Source organism: Camelus ferus, chromosome 10 (assembly GCF_009834535.1).
Source record: "Camelus ferus isolate YT-003-E chromosome 10, BCGSAC_Cfer_1.0, whole genome shotgun sequence".
Lineage (NCBI taxonomy): Eukaryota > Metazoa > Chordata > Mammalia > Artiodactyla > Camelidae > Camelus > Camelus ferus.
The window spans coordinates 57,512,021-57,529,077 of NC_045705.1; the positions used below are offsets into that span (position 1 = coordinate 57,512,021).

Genomic DNA, 17,057 nt, shown 5'->3' on the forward strand with positions numbered 1-17,057 from the left:
TTGGCCATGAGGGGAATCCACAGGCCTCACAGGTACATGAAGGCCGGAGATGAAGAGGGAGAATCCCAAGCCTGGCTGAGAGGGAGTCCTCAGTGTCCTGACAGAAAGATGAACCTGTGGGTGGGAGTGTTTGGGGAGGTGGAGGTATTATAAAATGTCAAAGGCTAGACTTTTGTGAATGGTAAGTGCAGACGTGTGTTGAGGTGAGGGTGAGTGGGAAGTCATCTGAAAGGAGTCACATTCTTCCAAAAGTTGGCTAAGTTGAGAATCTAGGTTGGAAAGAAGCTGAACATAAACTGGGTTCAGGCTTCATGGGTCTATCTGGTGAGGCAGAAGTGCCCACGCATCCATCAGGCAGGTAGCCTGGGCGAACAGGTGTCATAAACCTGAGGTTCTGATCTTGACTTCTCTTTCAGGAAGCTTCCCAGCCCACTGAGAGCTGTGGGCTGCTGGGTTATATAGTTCAAAAACACCATGGAGAATGTGGAATTGGATTACGCCTGGGGTCATCTTTTCCCTCTTCTTTTCTAACAATGCACCTGGGAATGAGCTCTTTATAATGCCAGGCAGACTCCATTGCACAGCTGTCCCTGGTTAATTCTGCCAAACCCAGGGCAAGAGTCTGGGGTGGGCTTGATCTGGGCCCCCGTGAAACAGGCGAAATGCCAACCATTAAACAATTACAACTCTGGATATTTCTAATAATATCTGAAGAGAAAAACGGCCAAGCAGATGGTGTTCGACAGAATGAAAAATGGAAGCAGCTAGAAAGGACTGGGAAAGGTGGGCCCCCAGGGTGTTTGGTTGGCAGGGATGGCTGAGGACCAAGGCTGGGGCAGAGGCTGGGACAGACAGAGACCTGGATGGGCCCATCTGGGATGTGGCCACAGGTACTGGTGCTCTCACTGTGTACAAGCAAATGCTGCAACTTACTCTGCAAGCACTTCAGAGTCTATCAAAGAACTTCTGTAGACAACTTCATTTGAGGTTGGTTATAAACCTATAAGGCAGGGAGGGCTGGGAATGTGATTCCCATTTTACAGGTGAGGAAATGTATATAAGGAAGGTGACCTGTTCGAGGTTACAGAGGTAAATAAATGAACCTGGGCTTCACCCCTGGCTCTGGCTACCTCTTGAGCCTGAACTGGCACTTCAGTTTAGAGAAAGGAGCTGGCTCTCCCCTGCCACAGCATCTCTTACTCCCTTATGGCACCTGGAAAGGTGCTCAAATGAACCTTTGAATACAAATGAATACACCCCTCTGCAGTCTTCCCTCTGGCTCACTCATCCATTCCTCAGCTCCTGCCTATCTCCTGACCATGGCTCTATGGGCTCAAGATGTTGTCAGGATCCCTTGAGAAGGCAGCTCAGCCCCTTCCATGGCCAGTCCCATCTCTAAGAGCTCCAACAGGCTTGGCAGCCTCCCCACATGCTAGGCCACGCAAGGGCTCCCTTGTTATGTTCCCAGAACACCTTCTCCCTGCCATGTTGACCACTACTGGACCATCTTAAATCTCACCTGTAACAATTCTTTCCTAGTAGCTCTACCACATCACATCTGCCCCATCAACTCCCAGTATAGTAGAGAGGGTAGGAGTTACAGGATCTAGTTTGGAGTCCTGACTCTGTCACTAATTAGTTGACTGACTTTGAGTAAAATACTTACTCCTTTAGAGGCTTGGTTTCTTCATCTTTAAAATGGTAATAGTCATACATGCTCAGTCAGCCCCATATGAAGATTAAAATGAATTAATAGTTATGAAAGTATTTTGTTAGTTGCAAAGACTGGAATAATAACAAGAATAAAAGTAATGGTAGTCATAGCAGCAGTAGTGGCAGCAGCCATTAGCTTTGATATTTCACAGATCTCTCTTTCATCTTTACAGTAGTTTGGAGAAGCAGGCATTATCTCCATTTTACAGAGGAAGAGACTGGAGCTCAGAGAGGGGCAGTGTGACAGGTTTCATCCACCAGTGCCCTTGTATCTGGGGGAGAGTGTGCCCTAATCTGACTGTATATTCTGTAGGTGCAGGTGCTAAGTGTTCTATTTCCTGAGGGGCCCTTGCCCAACACTAGTACAATGCTTGCTGACTAGATGAATTAATTCTTGGTCTTTCTGGAATCACAAGGGGGAAAGAACAGATACTTCAAATCCCATTTTATAGGAAAGAGTGAGGCCTGGTCGCAAGAGTCTCTAATGGCTCCAAGTGGTTTCTACTACCTTGGGTGAATAAGGCTTCCACTCCCATCTTAACCTTATCCATTTGTTCAGCAAGTAAGTTCTATGTTGGGTGTTGGGGTACCTACAAAGAAGCCTAAACCAAGGTTTGTGCCTTTCAGGTGAATGCTGTAATGAAAACTGTGGGTTCCAAGTGGGATGGGAGCACTGGGAGGAGTGTGGGAAGAGCCATTTGTGACTGTGACTTGTGCCTGAAGGATGAGGGGAGATGGCCAGGCAGTCTGGGTATGATGGGACATTCCAGAAGGAAAGCCCCAGTGCACGTAAAACCAAAGTGAGACAAAAGAACGGTCTCCTCTTCCCATGCAGGCTTTTGCCTCTGTCTAGCTGATTCTAGGTTCTGTGGCAGTCTGGGTAGGCTGACTCATCCTTCCTGATAAGTTCTAGTGATCTAGTGTGGGAGATTTTTCTAACCTAACCTGGCATGGAACATGTTTGTTTCATGCTCGTAGCATCTTCCAGGGGAACCTGTCCTTCAGAGGGACTCTGATATTGGACTCACCTAAATGTCTATTTGCAATTTCCTGTCTAAGCATATAGGTTCATAAAGCACAGGCAGTGCTCAAGGAGTGCCTGCTGACTGAGTGGTACTGGTGCCTCAGATCTGATGATGAGATGATGAGAGAAGAGTTCTCTTCTTAGTCTGTAAATTAGTCTTTCTGAGGGTCAACTATTGCTACCAAGGGGTAAGTATTAAAAATGCAAAGAAGAGCTTCTGTTGAGCCCACCCATTGTGTGCATGTTGTGCATGCTGTGGGGTACAGATCACTGGAGGGAAGAGAGACACCCTTCCAGAAAGAAGCTGAGATCAGATTCTGTGCTGAGGAAAGGCAGAATGTCAAGATGGGCTTGGACTTGGTTCATCTGAGCTCAGTTGAGTTCAACAACCTTTTGCACACCTGTGTGCCAACCCTGGGGAAACAGAGCTGAATGATAAGTAATTCCTGACCTCTGGAGGGAGAGAGACATACAAACAGATGCCGTGTGCTAAGTGCAGTGATAAAAGGTGTCCACAGGAAGCCCAGAGTGTTGAGGGTCCAGGAAGACGAGTGGAAGGGCAGGGCAGTCCAGGCACCAAGAAGAGCAAGGGCACAGGAGCGACACCTGAAGTGGTGAGGTGGGGAGGTGGAACTGTAAGCAGTTTTCTAAATTAATCACTTCCACGCCACAACTCAAGGATGACCTGGATATATTTCTCAGATCAGAAACAGGACTTCCACAGGAAAGTCCAGAAAGGTGCAGTGCTTGGAAAGATTACACTTTTGGATTAGTCAAAGAGGTAAGTAGAGCATGGGATAGGATGGTGCACCCACTGTACGCCACATGGCTGATGCCGAGATTCTGTATCTGGGCTAGACTCTGGCTTGGAGGAGCAGTCAAGGTGGTAGAGCTTCCCAGGGGAGTTCATGGGCTTCAGAGTCAACTGGGACTAGATGTAATGGGTTCTGAGGACAGGCCCTGGTCAGAGGGAGCCGCAGGGAAGCCACCAGGTGTGCAGGCTGACTGGCTGCCTAGAGGAGCCTTCTTGGAGCAGATCTGGGGAATGGCCTGTCCACCCAAGAAGTCAAAAGTTGAGTAGTATAGGTGTTGTAATTAACTATTTCTCCATAGTCACATTCCTAATATGCTTGCAAACAACTAGAAAGCAGGCTTACAGCTTCTCTTCTTTCCTCAAAGCACATCAGAGAGATGGACAAAGGGCCATGCCAAAGTAATTACCTTGACAGACCGCACTAAGTACCTACTTCGAGCAGAATACTATGCCAGGAATTGAGGGAAACAAAAATGATTCAGTTATGGTCTCTGCCCTTGGGAGTCCTCAGTCTCTTACTCCTGAACTGAGTTAGGCTAAGTAAAAACCAGCCAGAGTGTGGGAGATGGGCAGGACTAAGGTGGGGAAAGGGCCAGAAGAAAAGGAATTCCAAGCAGAGATGGCATCATCAACAAATGCAGGCAGGAGGTCAACACAGCATGTGCAGGGAAGTGGAAGCAGCCACTATGTAAAGTGCAAAGCGGGGAGGGTGGGGGCAACAGAGGAGAGGAGCAGCAGGAGTGGGCCTCATATGCCGGGCTAGGGCAGCCATTCAAAGATTTTAAATAGGTTTCTTTTTTTCTTTCTTTTTCTTCTTCTTTTTGTTTTACACTTTACAAAGCTGACACCAGCTTCGGAGAAGTGGTTATAGGGGAAGAAAAAAGAGGCAGAGAGACCAGTGAGGAGGCCACTGCAAGGTAAGGATGGGAGATACTGAGGTCCTGAGTTGGGGCAGTGGTATCAGGAATGCAGGGGTGAGGCCAGATTTGAGATCCATTTAATAGAAAAAAAGAAAAAAGAAAAAAAGGAGTAAGAATGATAGTATTTGATACTTAATGGGCTATAGGGGGTGAGAGGGAGGGAGGAGCCAAACAAACATCTAAGTTTCTATTTAGGAGACTAGAGAATGGTGGTGTCTTTATGGAGATGGGAACATGAGAGGTAGGCAGGTTGGAGGAGGGAACAGAGTCTAGCTCTGAATGGGCTGAAAAAAACAGCTGGTTGCCTTTCTGAGGATGGTGAGGCACGGAGGCTCTGAGCTCCCAGGAGGTCTGCCCAACTGTCCAGGCATCCTCCCTCTGCCCATGACCAAGAACAGCTTTGGATTCTGGAAGAAGAGCCTCATTTTCAATGTCAGTGCTCTGGCTTGTCATCTGTGGACTCCAGTGACCCTAGAAGACCAAAGAGACCATGGGAGCCTGGGCTGTGGGGTTGGTGCTTTATCTCCTCCATTTGTAAGGTGGTAACTGTGCGCCCGCCTTGCTAGAAGCTCTGCAGCTGGGGATCACACTGATAAATTCACTGTATTACTTTGCACAAATCAATATCCCAGCACTTACCAGGGGTTGATGTGACCGAAATTGGTTTCAGCCAATTCGTGAGGGTAATAAATGGCCATTTATCAAATCAATTCATTCTGCGGCACTTCTCTGGCTGCCCATCCCCATCGTACCCCTGGGGTGCCAGGCTCCACCTAGCCAGTCCCTAGCATACATCTGACACTAGCCTAGAGGACCCAGGGAGGCCCAGCTGACCTCTAGACCACTAGCCACTAGCCTCTCCTGCACCTGCTTCAGTCTTGAGGTCCTGAGGCACTGGCTGCTGCTTGCCTACCAGAAATTCTGACCCGGAGAGTGCCAAATGCTTCAGCTGAGCCGGTAGCTGAACACAATCTGACTGTCATCAGTGTGACCTTCAGCTGTAGGGCTTCTAGCAAGGCGGGCACACAGTTACTGCCTTACAAATGGAAGAGGGAATGTACCAACCCCACAGCCCAGGCCCCTATGGCCTCTGTGTCTTTTCCAGCATCACTGGAGCCATAGCAGGGTCAACCTACACACCATAGGACAAGTAGCAGGGCCTTTCTGATGTCAGGCAGAGTTCGGGTGACAGAATTAAGCTTTGGATAGAAGCAAGCACTCAGGGCAGACATTCTGACAGCCCCGGGGAAGTGGGAAGTAGAATCATCTACTTCTGTTCTGGGCCAATGGCAAGGAGATACAAGGTGGGTGGTGCAGCAGAGGTCGGTGTAGGATCAGGGGAAGAGTCCAGCCTGGGGCTGGGACAAAGGATCAGTCCCGGGCTGAAGGAAAAACTGGGCCTGACCTACAGAGCACACTGCCCAACCCCAGATGGTAAACATCTGGAGGATGGGGACTAGGTTTTATTTAGTGCTCCCTGCTACATACTAGAAAGAACATGTTCTTTACAGTCCTGCAGTCCTGGATTTGGTTTCCCAGCACACAGGTGAGGAAACTGATGCTCAAAGAAGCTGAGTGACTAGCCTGAGTTGCACAGCTGGTAAGTGGCCGACCTGCTATTTGAGCTCTGGCTGATCGAATTCTTTCCATTCTAATGTCCTCTTCCCTCTCCCCTCCACTACTTATGGGAGCTTCGTATCTTACGGGCTTGGGAAGCCGGTGAGAAGAAGGAGGTCAGAGGAGCAGGTAACCTGCTGGGAAAGGGTGGCATAAGAGGTGGAGGGAAAACACCATGATGACAGCTGCAGTTCTGGCCCAAGTGGACATGAGATTCCAGCAGGATATGCTTTCTGAGATCTCTGCTAGGTCATCTGTTACTCTCATGGGCACCTCCTCCTCCTCTCTTCAACCCAAGAGCTCCCAAGGTCTCCCTTCCTTCTACCTAGACATGGCCTTGGCAAAGAAGTAGGGGGTTGCCATCTCCAAGGTGGTGGCTGAGCATGGCTGTCTGTATCTAGACCCAAAAGGGCAGTCTGGTGTGGTTTGGGCCTGAATAGCAAGGAGTGGTGTATTCAGAAAAGCTCTCCCTGGTGCCTGTGTGTGCCTGCAGGCTGCCTTCTGCCCTAGAGCTGGTTAGACAGCTCTCGTCTGTGGGCTCCTTTTATCCACTGATGGTCAGGCCCCTAGTCAGTGGCTCACGACTTGCACATGAGTCCCACTGGTGTGTGAGGATGATTGGATAATGGGCTGGGCTTGGTGTGTCACAGTGCAACTGCCTTCATTGTTCAGTGACTCCACTAATTGGTTTTCTAGGGCTGACAATGCCACCCCAGACCATTCCAGAGGGGCACCACAACTTCAGCCTTATGTCTCCTTTTACTAGCGAGCAGAACCAGCTGCTGTCCTTGGCAGCTGGTGAACTGCATCAGGTGGGACTAGATGCAACACTAAATGCAACATGTTGGTGAGACTGACTGTGACCCTGAAGGGCAGAGGTTTGTAAAGTTGAGCTGAGCATCAGCATCTCCTGCAGGGCCTGTTAAAACACAGATTTCTGGGCTCCACTGCCAGAACTTCTGATTCCAAAGGTCTAGGGTGAGGCTTCAGGTCTACTACTGACAAGTTCCCAGAGGATGTTGGTGCTGCTGGCCCAGAGACCACTTTGAGAACCACTGCCTTGGGGGCTACCCCCTTGTCTAAGCCAGGCATAGGGTTCCCCTGCCCTTGCCTCAATCTGTTTGAGGTCACCCTCAGGAGGTCACGCACCTGAATAGGAGAACAACTGTGAGGGCACCATCTTGAGCAGAACCCCAGTTTTATTATCTCTCCAGTGGGGTCTGCATCGGCAGGAGGGTCACTAGATTAAGGATGACACCAGCGGGCAGTCTGGTTCCCAAGGGTCAAAGTATGGGACATAAGAGCTTCTGAGGTAAAGAAGAAGGCACTCAAGACTTGTTCAGGGTATTTTCCCTAAAATTGAGCCAGCTGCTGACAAATTATATGGAAGTGTGGTAGAGTCCTAGGCAGGAGATGGAAGTCAGAAGTTCTAGTTCTGGCTTAGCTGCTATGTTATTAGTGATGGATAAACTCCTGTTCTTCTGTGGCTTTCAGTTTCTCCACCTGAAAGATGGGGGTGGATGGGGGCAGTGGACCAGATGAAGGTCAAAGTTAAATTCTAAGCATAGGAAAGCAGCCTTGAGCAAATTATTGAACTGCTCTGTCTCAGCTTCCTCATCTGTAAAGTGGGGATTTAATGGGACCAACCTCACAGAGTTGCTGCAAGGATTAAATGACACAACATATGCAAAGAGCTCAGAACACTGCCTGGCACAAAGTACTCAACGAATGCTGCACTGTATTATTAGCCACTTCTCAACATGGAGCCAGCAGGACCGCACCTCACTGCGGCAGACCCTGAGCTACTCTGCCCTTTCCGGCGTGGGCCAGTGTCTCGTGTACTCACCAGCACCCACCGTGGCGATGGCACTCTCCTGGCCAATGATGTGCTCCTTTAGCCGCTGCTCCAGAGGAAAGCGGCGCCGCTCCTCGGCCTCGCGCTTCCGCTGCTTCTCCTGGTACTGTGGGGAGAGGAGAGAGGGAAGGTGGCTCAGGAGCGCTGGGCCCAGGAGGATCCTAGTTTCATTCTATCTGCCAACCAGCGGAAAAAACACATGTCTGGATCTTTGGGGGTCCTGATACACAGCCCTGGCTCATGACCACTGGAGGCTGGCCCAGTCCTCCCCTCACCCCCTCATCCTAGGCCTCATCTCATCTCCTTACATTGAGAGTAAGATCTTGGCTCATCCTGCTAGTAAAATAATTACTACTAGTAGATTAATACTTGACTCTGGAGTGTGACAGAAGACTTGGTTCGAATTCCAGCTTTCTCACATATAAGATGTGCTTATTACCTGGAGTGAGTTACTTTGCCTCAGTTTTCTCCTCTGTAAATTGGGGATTAAATATGATGGTATATAGAACGTACCTAGCATCATGGTTGGCATGCTCTAAGTGCTTAACAAATACAGGTTCCTTGCCTTTTTTGCTTATCCTCTTGAAAACCATTCTGATTTTCAAATCAGAGCTATGAACACCCTCCACTTCAATGATACTGGATTTCAATTCAAAACAACTAATTCAGCAACTGCTGTGCGCCTGGCCTGGTGCACACAATATTGGAAAGGTGCGGCAGGGGCAAGGAGGACGATTATACCTCACCCCCTGGGAGGCTGAGATGAGTGCCTAGCAAGTGTCTGGCCTCTGGCTTGGTCCATTTTGGAAAAGGCAAGAGGAGGCCTGCGTTTGGTCATGCTGTGAGGGAGAAAAAGAGGGCCAGGCCTTGCCCTCAGGGAGCTCAAAGTTGGGCAGAGGAAGTGAGGCAGGGTCTGTACACAAATACTTCTCAGGCAAAATCAGCCATTTTTCTCACAATTCCAAAGCATGTGTGCCTATTTCTAGCCCTGTACCTATCACTGAAGAAAAGATTACCTGAAAACAAGTTTGCTGAATGTTCGAGAGTCTGTCTTCCAAATCAGATATGAGCCCCCTGAGGGTACACACTGCCTTTTACTCACTGCTATTCCTGGTGTGGGTCCTAGCACAGTGGAGGCATCTGGTGAATGTTTGCTAAAATGAATCTAATGACAGATATAAAGAGGAATTAACAGTTGGACTGGGTGGTGAAGGAATAGAGAAGGGGAAGGATACATAGAACACGGAACATTTTGGGGGTGCTTTCTGGGAGGTGGGAGGCTTGAAGGAGCTGAAGTAGTGGGCTAAGTGGGAGCTGTGGGACTGAGACCAGGAAGGGAGGGGTGAGTGCATGGGTCTGATGATAAAGCATTTATGGAGGTGGGGGCTGGGGGAAGGAGGCAGGTCTTGGAGTAGAACGGAAAGACCTGCGTCTTCAGGAGGCTTCTCTTCCCTAGGGACCCTGTAACACTGACAGCTTTCTAAGAAGCGAGCTGCTAAGGTAAGGCCCTGTCACAAAAGTTGTGGCTGCAGATTGCTCTTGTGGGCAGAGTGGATGAAAAATATCTGCTATTTGGGCAGTGTTTTCCTGTTATGGTAGTGACCTTGACAGAAGTTAAAAAAAATAAATAGCAAACAATCCAATTTTGGCTGTTGCTATCAGTCTGTAACTGAAAGCTCCCATCAGTCCTGGGGTTCCATATGGAGCAATAATTCGGCGCCGATCCCAGTGGAGCGACGCTTGCCGGTTGGAATCCAGCGCGTCACTGTGCAGCTCCCTCAGGCGCCACATACATCACATGGCTCTGCCGACTCCAGCCATATATCTGCCTCCTCCTCCTCCCTGCCCATCCAGCCCCTCTCAGCACTCAGGCCCACTGGGCTGGAAGGCTATGATGGTGAGAAGCACACACACCGGCTGGTACAGCATTAGCCAGAGCCTGGCCGGCTTGCAGTCATCCAGGCCCCCCGAAGGAGCTCGAAGCTGTGGAAGCTGGCTTCCAAGGGTTTGTTGGGCCTGTTTCCTCACTTCCCCTCAGTGATGGGTATTCCTGCCTCTGGGCCTTCTGCTCACACTGCTCCATCACACAAAAGCCTTCTCTATTCTTACCCAGCTCTAAGTATCCCAGTGATCTCAGCTTAAATGCCATATAATTTAAGGAGCCTGTTATAAGGTTTTGTGCCTGCCTCTGGCCCCAGGACCTCTGGTGCACTTATTTAACTGCCAATTTATGTCTCTTTACTCGACACGTGAGGTCCATAGTGACAAAGACCATGTTTTATTCATTTCCATAGCTCCAGCACCTAGCACAGGGCCTGTCTCACAGGAGTCAATACATGTTGCCAACTGAATGAGGTTAACTACCATTTGTGGAATGGCTACTGTGTGCCAGGCACCGTACTCTGCACTTTATCCATAGTGTCTCACTGAATTCTTACAACTGTGCCCATCTGAAGTTTGACTCCTCTTCTGGCTTATACTGGGGCATATCACGTGGCAGAAAGAAGCAGCTTTACTCCAAAGAGACCTGAATTCAGGCCTTACCTAATCCACTTACTATCTAGCTGACCTTGGGGAAGTTGAATCACCTCCCTGAATTTGTTTCCTCATCTCCAACATGGGTATGGTGCTCATGCCTACCCTGCAGGCCCCTTGTGGGATGTTGGTGAGGATTAAATGAGATGACATATACAAAGCACCAGGCAGGTCTCCGGCACACAGCAAATGTGTAAGTGGCTGTGTGAGAGACTCAAGTGGTTAACAGAGTACCTGGCCCTTAGCAAGCCTTTGATAAGTGTAACTTCCCCTTTGCTGCATTTTGATAACTGATTATCTAACCCAGTATCTCTTCTTTTTGGTTTCAAATTTTTGTTTTGGTACTGGAATCCTTTAAACTACTTTAATCTGCATGGAGCTCCACAGATAAGGAGAAGAGATTCTCTAGCTTAACCAGAAGCCAGGAATCAAGTTCACTTGGACGTCCCCACTGCCCCAGTGTGGCTCCTGAGGCCCCTCCCCCTAGGAACCCAGTGTCTGCAGGGAACAGTCTCAACACCAACCAGGTTTTGGGGATGCCTCTACTGCCTGGGGTGGCTCAGCTCCGCCTGTCAGTATTCCCTATGTTGTAGAGAACTCTACCTCCAGGTACTTTCCATCCATTGATTTGAGGGGCCTCACAAAACATACCTTTTTTCCTTTGAGGCAGGCAAAGACTAACATGGCTTTTTCCACCACTTTGCTGGTTTGGGTATGACCATTGTGGCCTCCTTAAGACTTCTTCAGGGAAACATTTCTACCTCCTGTAACTCTTCTTCAGTGTCATGATTTTAGGTTGTCTTAGTATTCCTGTTACTTTCTTGGGCAAGAGAAAAGGGTTCTTGACTTCTATGAGTGTGAGAGAAAGATTACACTGTGATCTGCCTGGTCTCTCAGGAGCTTTCTAGATGGTCCTGGGAAAGATTCAACCTGTGGCCTAAATCTGAGCACATTCTGATTCCAGCACACTCCATCCCAGCCTGGAGCCCTAAGTATCTACTCAGAACAACTTCTGAAAATGGATCAGATTCTTTGATAAAAATGTACAGACACTGAGATTAAACCAGGTAGAAGGTTACTGCTTCATGCTGTTTTCCTAATGCTTAGCAAAGAATTTATGTTAAAAAAAAAAAAGGGTTGAATGAATGAATGACTTTTAAAGGCATGAGCTATGAGTTCAGGCTTGTGAAAAGCTAGCCAGTGGAAGAACCTAGGAAAGGAAAATACTTGGTCTGTATACATTCTGTTTGGGGAAGAGGAGAGAGAAGGATGGGAGAAGGGTCCATGAATGTAGGCTACTATTGTTTTCTGGCTTTTTGAGGAAATAGGGAGGAAGGCTACAGGGACTGAGGTCAAGGTTCTGCTTTAACAGGGTTTCACTAGAGGAGAAGATAAGGTAGGTAACCCAGTCTGCAGAAGCAGAAGGCACTGGGCTGAGAGCCTCTAGGAGGAAGTCACCTAGGAGAGCAGGAATAGGGGAGTGAACATCTTCTTAATAAAAGCCATATGCAATTAGCTTCAGAAGCCCTCACCTGGAGCGAGCAGCTCCCTATGCTGCATCTCGGCTGGATAATCGCAGCCACTGGTTTCCATCATTCTTGATTTAATATGGCACCCCTCCTGGCTGTGAGTGCATTTACAGGAAAGGGCTGGGAAGCCAAGGTGAAGCCTAGCTGGGCTGGCTAGGAATGGGTGGGTGGCTGGGCTGAGTGGCCCTGCAGGGGAGGGTTACAGGGAGAAGGGGTATGGAAACACTCCTAGCGTTGGGCATCTCTCAGGGAACAGGTCTGATAATGAACCTGGCAGTGTGTTCACTGAGAGGGTAGCCGGGGCAGGGGTGGTAGGCAGTATGAGACCCTAGGCAAGAACGGGATAGATGTGGAGAAGGGAAGAGAAGAGAGGTCGAGCTGCAGTTGGCCTCTCATAGGAGGTCAGGACACTGAGCCCACTAGCTGCTCACAGACTAAGATATGCCCCAACCTCCTGACTCCCTGATTCCAACCCCAACTCATGTCATAGTCAGGTCTTGAAGCTGGGAATGACAGAGAGGACTGGGTGGGGAGGCCAACAAAGGGGACCTGGGGGCAACAGATGAGACTAGGGCAGGGGAGGATGATGGAAAAAGTTCTGAGTCGGGGAGTAATGACAAGAGGAGCCCAGGGGGTCCAACAAGAGTCTGGGGGATACACAGCAGATTGGACAGGAGACTGGGGGATGAGAGGGGAGCCAAAAGGGACTTGAAAGTCTGTTGAACTAGCTCATAAAGTCCAGATCCATGTAGAGAAAAGCTGGGTAAAGAGCAGGCATCAGGCCCATCAGACTTGGTGACCACTATGTCAGCATCCTATTCCATTTGCCTCTCTTCCAGTTGATCTTCCTTTTGCTGCCAGAGTGATATTTTTAACATGCAAATCAGATCAGGTCACTCCTCTGCAAACAGCTGGGTTGATTCAGAGATAAGAGTGGCTAGAGAAGGTTAAGAAGGACAAGGAGTGGCCTAAGTGAGAAAATGGGTTGTATTCTCCCCAGGAAGCACGTGATGTGGCCGTGGATGTTAACTTTGATTACTTGGTTAAGGTGGTCTGTGCCAGGTTTCTCCACCAGTTTTTCCCCTTGTAATTGTTAAGTATTTTGCAGGGTGGGACTCAGAGACTATAAATAGCCCATTACTCCTCAAACTTCTACTCACTACTTTGAGCATCTGACTGATGAGTTCTGCCTGATTTGGGACCAGCTGTTCTAATTCTCACAGCCCAATAGAGTTCAGAGTACCTCCTCTCTCGCTGTCCACAGATGAAACAATTAAAGCAGGGTCCCACTGGTAGCAAGCATTAAAGGCAGAACACTAACTGTTGTAGTCTGATTCCAGCCCTGGACTTTCCACCCTGGAGATAAGAAAAGACCCATTCCTGCCTTTAGGAAGTTCAGAATCTATTTAGGGAGATGAGACTTGAAACACAAATTTCATATTCCTACTTTTAGCATGGAGCTACCCAATGAATTTACTGAAAATAAACACCAGAAGGTGGTCTTGCTAGAAATGCATAATCTGAGTTGAATCATAACGAAACATTAAACAAACCCAAATTGAGAGACAGCATACAAAACAAGCAGCTTGTACTCGTTAGAATATCAAGGTCATAAAAGAAAAATTGAGGAATTATTCCAGATTAAAGGAGACTAAAGAGACATGATAAATGAATCCAACTTGGGATGCAGAATTTTCTTGTAAAGAGAATTATTGGGACAACTGGTAAAATCTGAATAACATCTTTAGATTAGTTAATACCAGTTTTAATGCTCTGATCTTGAGGAGTGTACTGAGGTTATACAAGAAAATGTCCTTTTTTAAAGTAATTCATACAAGTATTTAGGGTTAAAGGGGTATCATGTGTATAACTTAACTTTCAAATGACTCAGAAAAAATTACATCTCTCTATATATTATTTATGTAAATATAAGTAATAAACAACGTGCGATAAAATGTTAATTGGTAACCTGGGTGAAGGTTTATAGGAATTCACTGTACTATTTTTGAAATTATATAAAAATAAAGGTGAAATATATCAGGATAATGCTTACTCTTAGGGGATGGGTAGTGACTGGAAGGGAGTATGACACAAATGTGTGCTTGTAACAGTCTACTTCTTGATCAGGTGTATTTAGTTTGTGAAAAAAATGAGCTGTATACTTATGACATGTGCACCTTATACAAGTATATTTCAATAAAAAAGTTTTTAAGAAGTTAAAAGGAAAAAAAAAAACGAAGGCAAAAGCCTATCAGCATAATGCTGAGTCTGGTCCATGGAGAACCTATAATGAAGGTCAGATGGTGTTGTCACCCCCACAGGGCCAGGCACAGAGCCAGGCACATGGCACACCGGCTCTTGAAATGAGACGCGAAGCAGGGAGCAGGCTAGGCAAGGCAGGGAAGGTGTCTCTTCACCTGAAGCCAGGAGGAACAGAACCTTCTTACCCTGCTATGTATCTCACCCCCTTCTCTCTGGATGGCTTCCCTCAGATCTGATGGGAGCACCCAGGCTTGCAGTCTGGGATGTGGGCTCAGGGGAGCGTTGCATCCCCAGCTACCCCTGAAGCAAATGAAAAAATATAGAGATAGGAAATGTGCTTGTGATTCTGTCACTGGGATATGCAAATAAAATATATATGATAGGCCTATCTGCCTAATATTCCTGCCAATTCATTCTCTGGATGTGATTAAAATGAGCAATAAATTCCTCATGAGTCTCAGTGGAGTGAGGATCTGGGAGTGGAGATGCGAGTTGGCACCAGCGCGTCCCCCTCAGCTGAATATTCATCATGGAATAGTTCCCCATATTTTTGTTTTATCTGCCATCATGTGCACAGAGATATATTTCCATCTTTCCATCTCTTAGTTAAGATGGGAAAATGGTCTAAGCTGTAAGTATTAAACTCTCCAGCTACTGAAATCCTTCAAAGTGAGATCACAGGCTACCTTCTCTATGAAGCCTATCTTGCTTGTTCTGCCTGGAGGTGATCCATGCTTTCTCGGAGCCCCCACAAACTCTATGTGGATCCCTCCTAAGGCACAAATCAGCCTATGGGTATCAGAGCTAAGAGCACCCGCCTCCCCCATCTTCCTCTCCTGATGGCCAGCTCAGGAGACAGGAGCTGAGCCTCAGTCACCTCTGGATCTTCTCAGGGGGCCCAAGGAGGCTTCCGCACACAGAGAATGCTGAGAGAACTGAGCAAACCAGCTGTGAGGAGAAAATCACTTAGGCCACCTAAAGTGACAGATTCTTAGATAAGTGACACATTTTAAAAGGCAGAATAAAATAAAAAATTGGGCTTATGGATAATTTTTAAATGGGAAAATCATTAAGAAATAATAAGTGAAAAAAAAGCAGATTCCAAATATGGAACTAGGATTACAACTTAAAGATGTGCAGGAACAAGTAGAAAACAAAAAAGCCTGACAGGCAAGCACATGATACAATAGGAAATGGGAGCCTGGGGCTGGAGAGTCCATGCTCCAACCTCTAAGGCATTACATTCATGTCATTCACATTTTAAAAAACCTCTGGGTTGGCAAAATAAAACATGGCTGTCAGTTTGAGACCCCTGGTATATACACTGGGCTATTAATCAGGTTAAAAAAAAGGCCACCTATGTAAGTATATATAGATACGGTCCAGAAAAGGCAAATATAGTATCATAAGAAGAAATCTCTGATTCATATCCCAAGAGTTACTGTAATAACTTGACTTTCTTAAGCCATCTGCTTTCTTTCAGATTCAGTTTTCTCATCTGTAAAATGGGGGTAATATGCGTTGCTTCATAGATTGGTTACAGGGTTAGAAAAAATACATATTAGTGCACCTGGCTTAGTGCCTAGATACACTTGATAAATGGAACCTACTACAAGCAATTAAGAATATTAATAGCAGTTATATATAGGTAGTAGGGCTACAATGTTTTAAACTGAGATTCAGCTCAGTTGACATCTCTTCCAGGAAGCCTTCCTTGATATCCCAGACAGAATTAGAAGCCACCTTGGGCTTCCACAGTCCCTGGGCTTCGCTGGGACTGATGACTCAGTGGTGTCACAGTTCACTTGGCTGTCTCCTCATTAGACTATGAGCTCCTTGAGGGTTTCACCCATCTGTCTTCTCATCTAGCTCAGAGCCCGGCAAACAGATGTCATTCACAAATATGTACTGAATTATTTAATTCTCTTCATTTCACTTTCCAAATTTTCCTGAACGGGACAGAGGACTTCTATAACTATAAATTTTTGACAAAGAGCACATATTTGACTACACAGAAGGAAGTGAAGGCGGAGAGGCTGAGCCGAGTGGCAGGGGAATGCAGGACAGAGAGAAGTGGAGGAAGATAAGATCAGAGTAGCTGTAACCCGTGTCTAGACAAAGGGCCAGGAGGTGAGGTCTCAAGCTGGAGTCTCAGCACCCTCCAGGCCTGAGTCGTCATGTTACACACACAGGGCTTGAACTCAGAGAGGAGCAGATGCTGCTTACTTACTGGCAGAGGGAGACAGAAGCCAGTCTAAAGCAGTGTTCACTCTCCAAAACTCTTCCTCACAGTTTTGAAGAGGTAGTTACTGTTTTTTTTTTTTTTTCCAGCTTTGAGAGAAAAAGCAGAGCAGAAAGAATGGATGACCACAGAGATGCTGAGCAAGTGAAAGACAATGCTCCTGACACCCAGGGAGAGCCAAGGGGTGGTTCATGCATGTAGAACCTGAGGGGATGGCAGAGCAATCAGGAAGAGGTGCTCAGCGGAGAGGAAGGGGGAAATCCAGATCGGATGAAGGGATCAAGTGCAAGGAGGTGACACCAGAGAACAGTCTTCCAGCTAAAAGGTTACAGAACCCCTGGGCTGGCTCTGAGTGGCCTTCCAGCCTCCAAAGGCAGCCCCTGCTCTGTGCCACAGCTCTGTGAGGGAGCTCCTCCTGCAGCCGCCACCCATTAAGCCTGGCTCTGTCCTGGTTTTGCAACTGAATTAATCTCCCCTCCTCCCCTCCCACTCAGCCATCCCTGTGCCTATGAGCAGTTTCTCCTTTCCAAGCCAGATGCCCTTCCT

The 17,057-nt window shown here is 47.5% G+C and overlaps 1 protein-coding gene across 5 annotated transcripts in view; it reads right to left on the reverse strand.

Moving 5' to 3' along the window:
• CLPB (caseinolytic mitochondrial matrix peptidase chaperone subunit B) overlaps positions 1-17,057 on the reverse strand; it is a 127,392-nt gene that overhangs the window by 16,563 nt on the left and 93,772 nt on the right. For all 5 annotated transcript variants that reach the window (XM_006181620.3, XM_032489286.1, XM_032489283.1 and 2 more), the window contains one exon: positions 7,935-8,049. In XM_006181620.3, the coding sequence (XP_006181682.1) occupies positions 7,935-8,049 (115 nt within the window). The remainder of the gene's footprint in view (positions 1-7,934; positions 8,050-17,057) is intronic.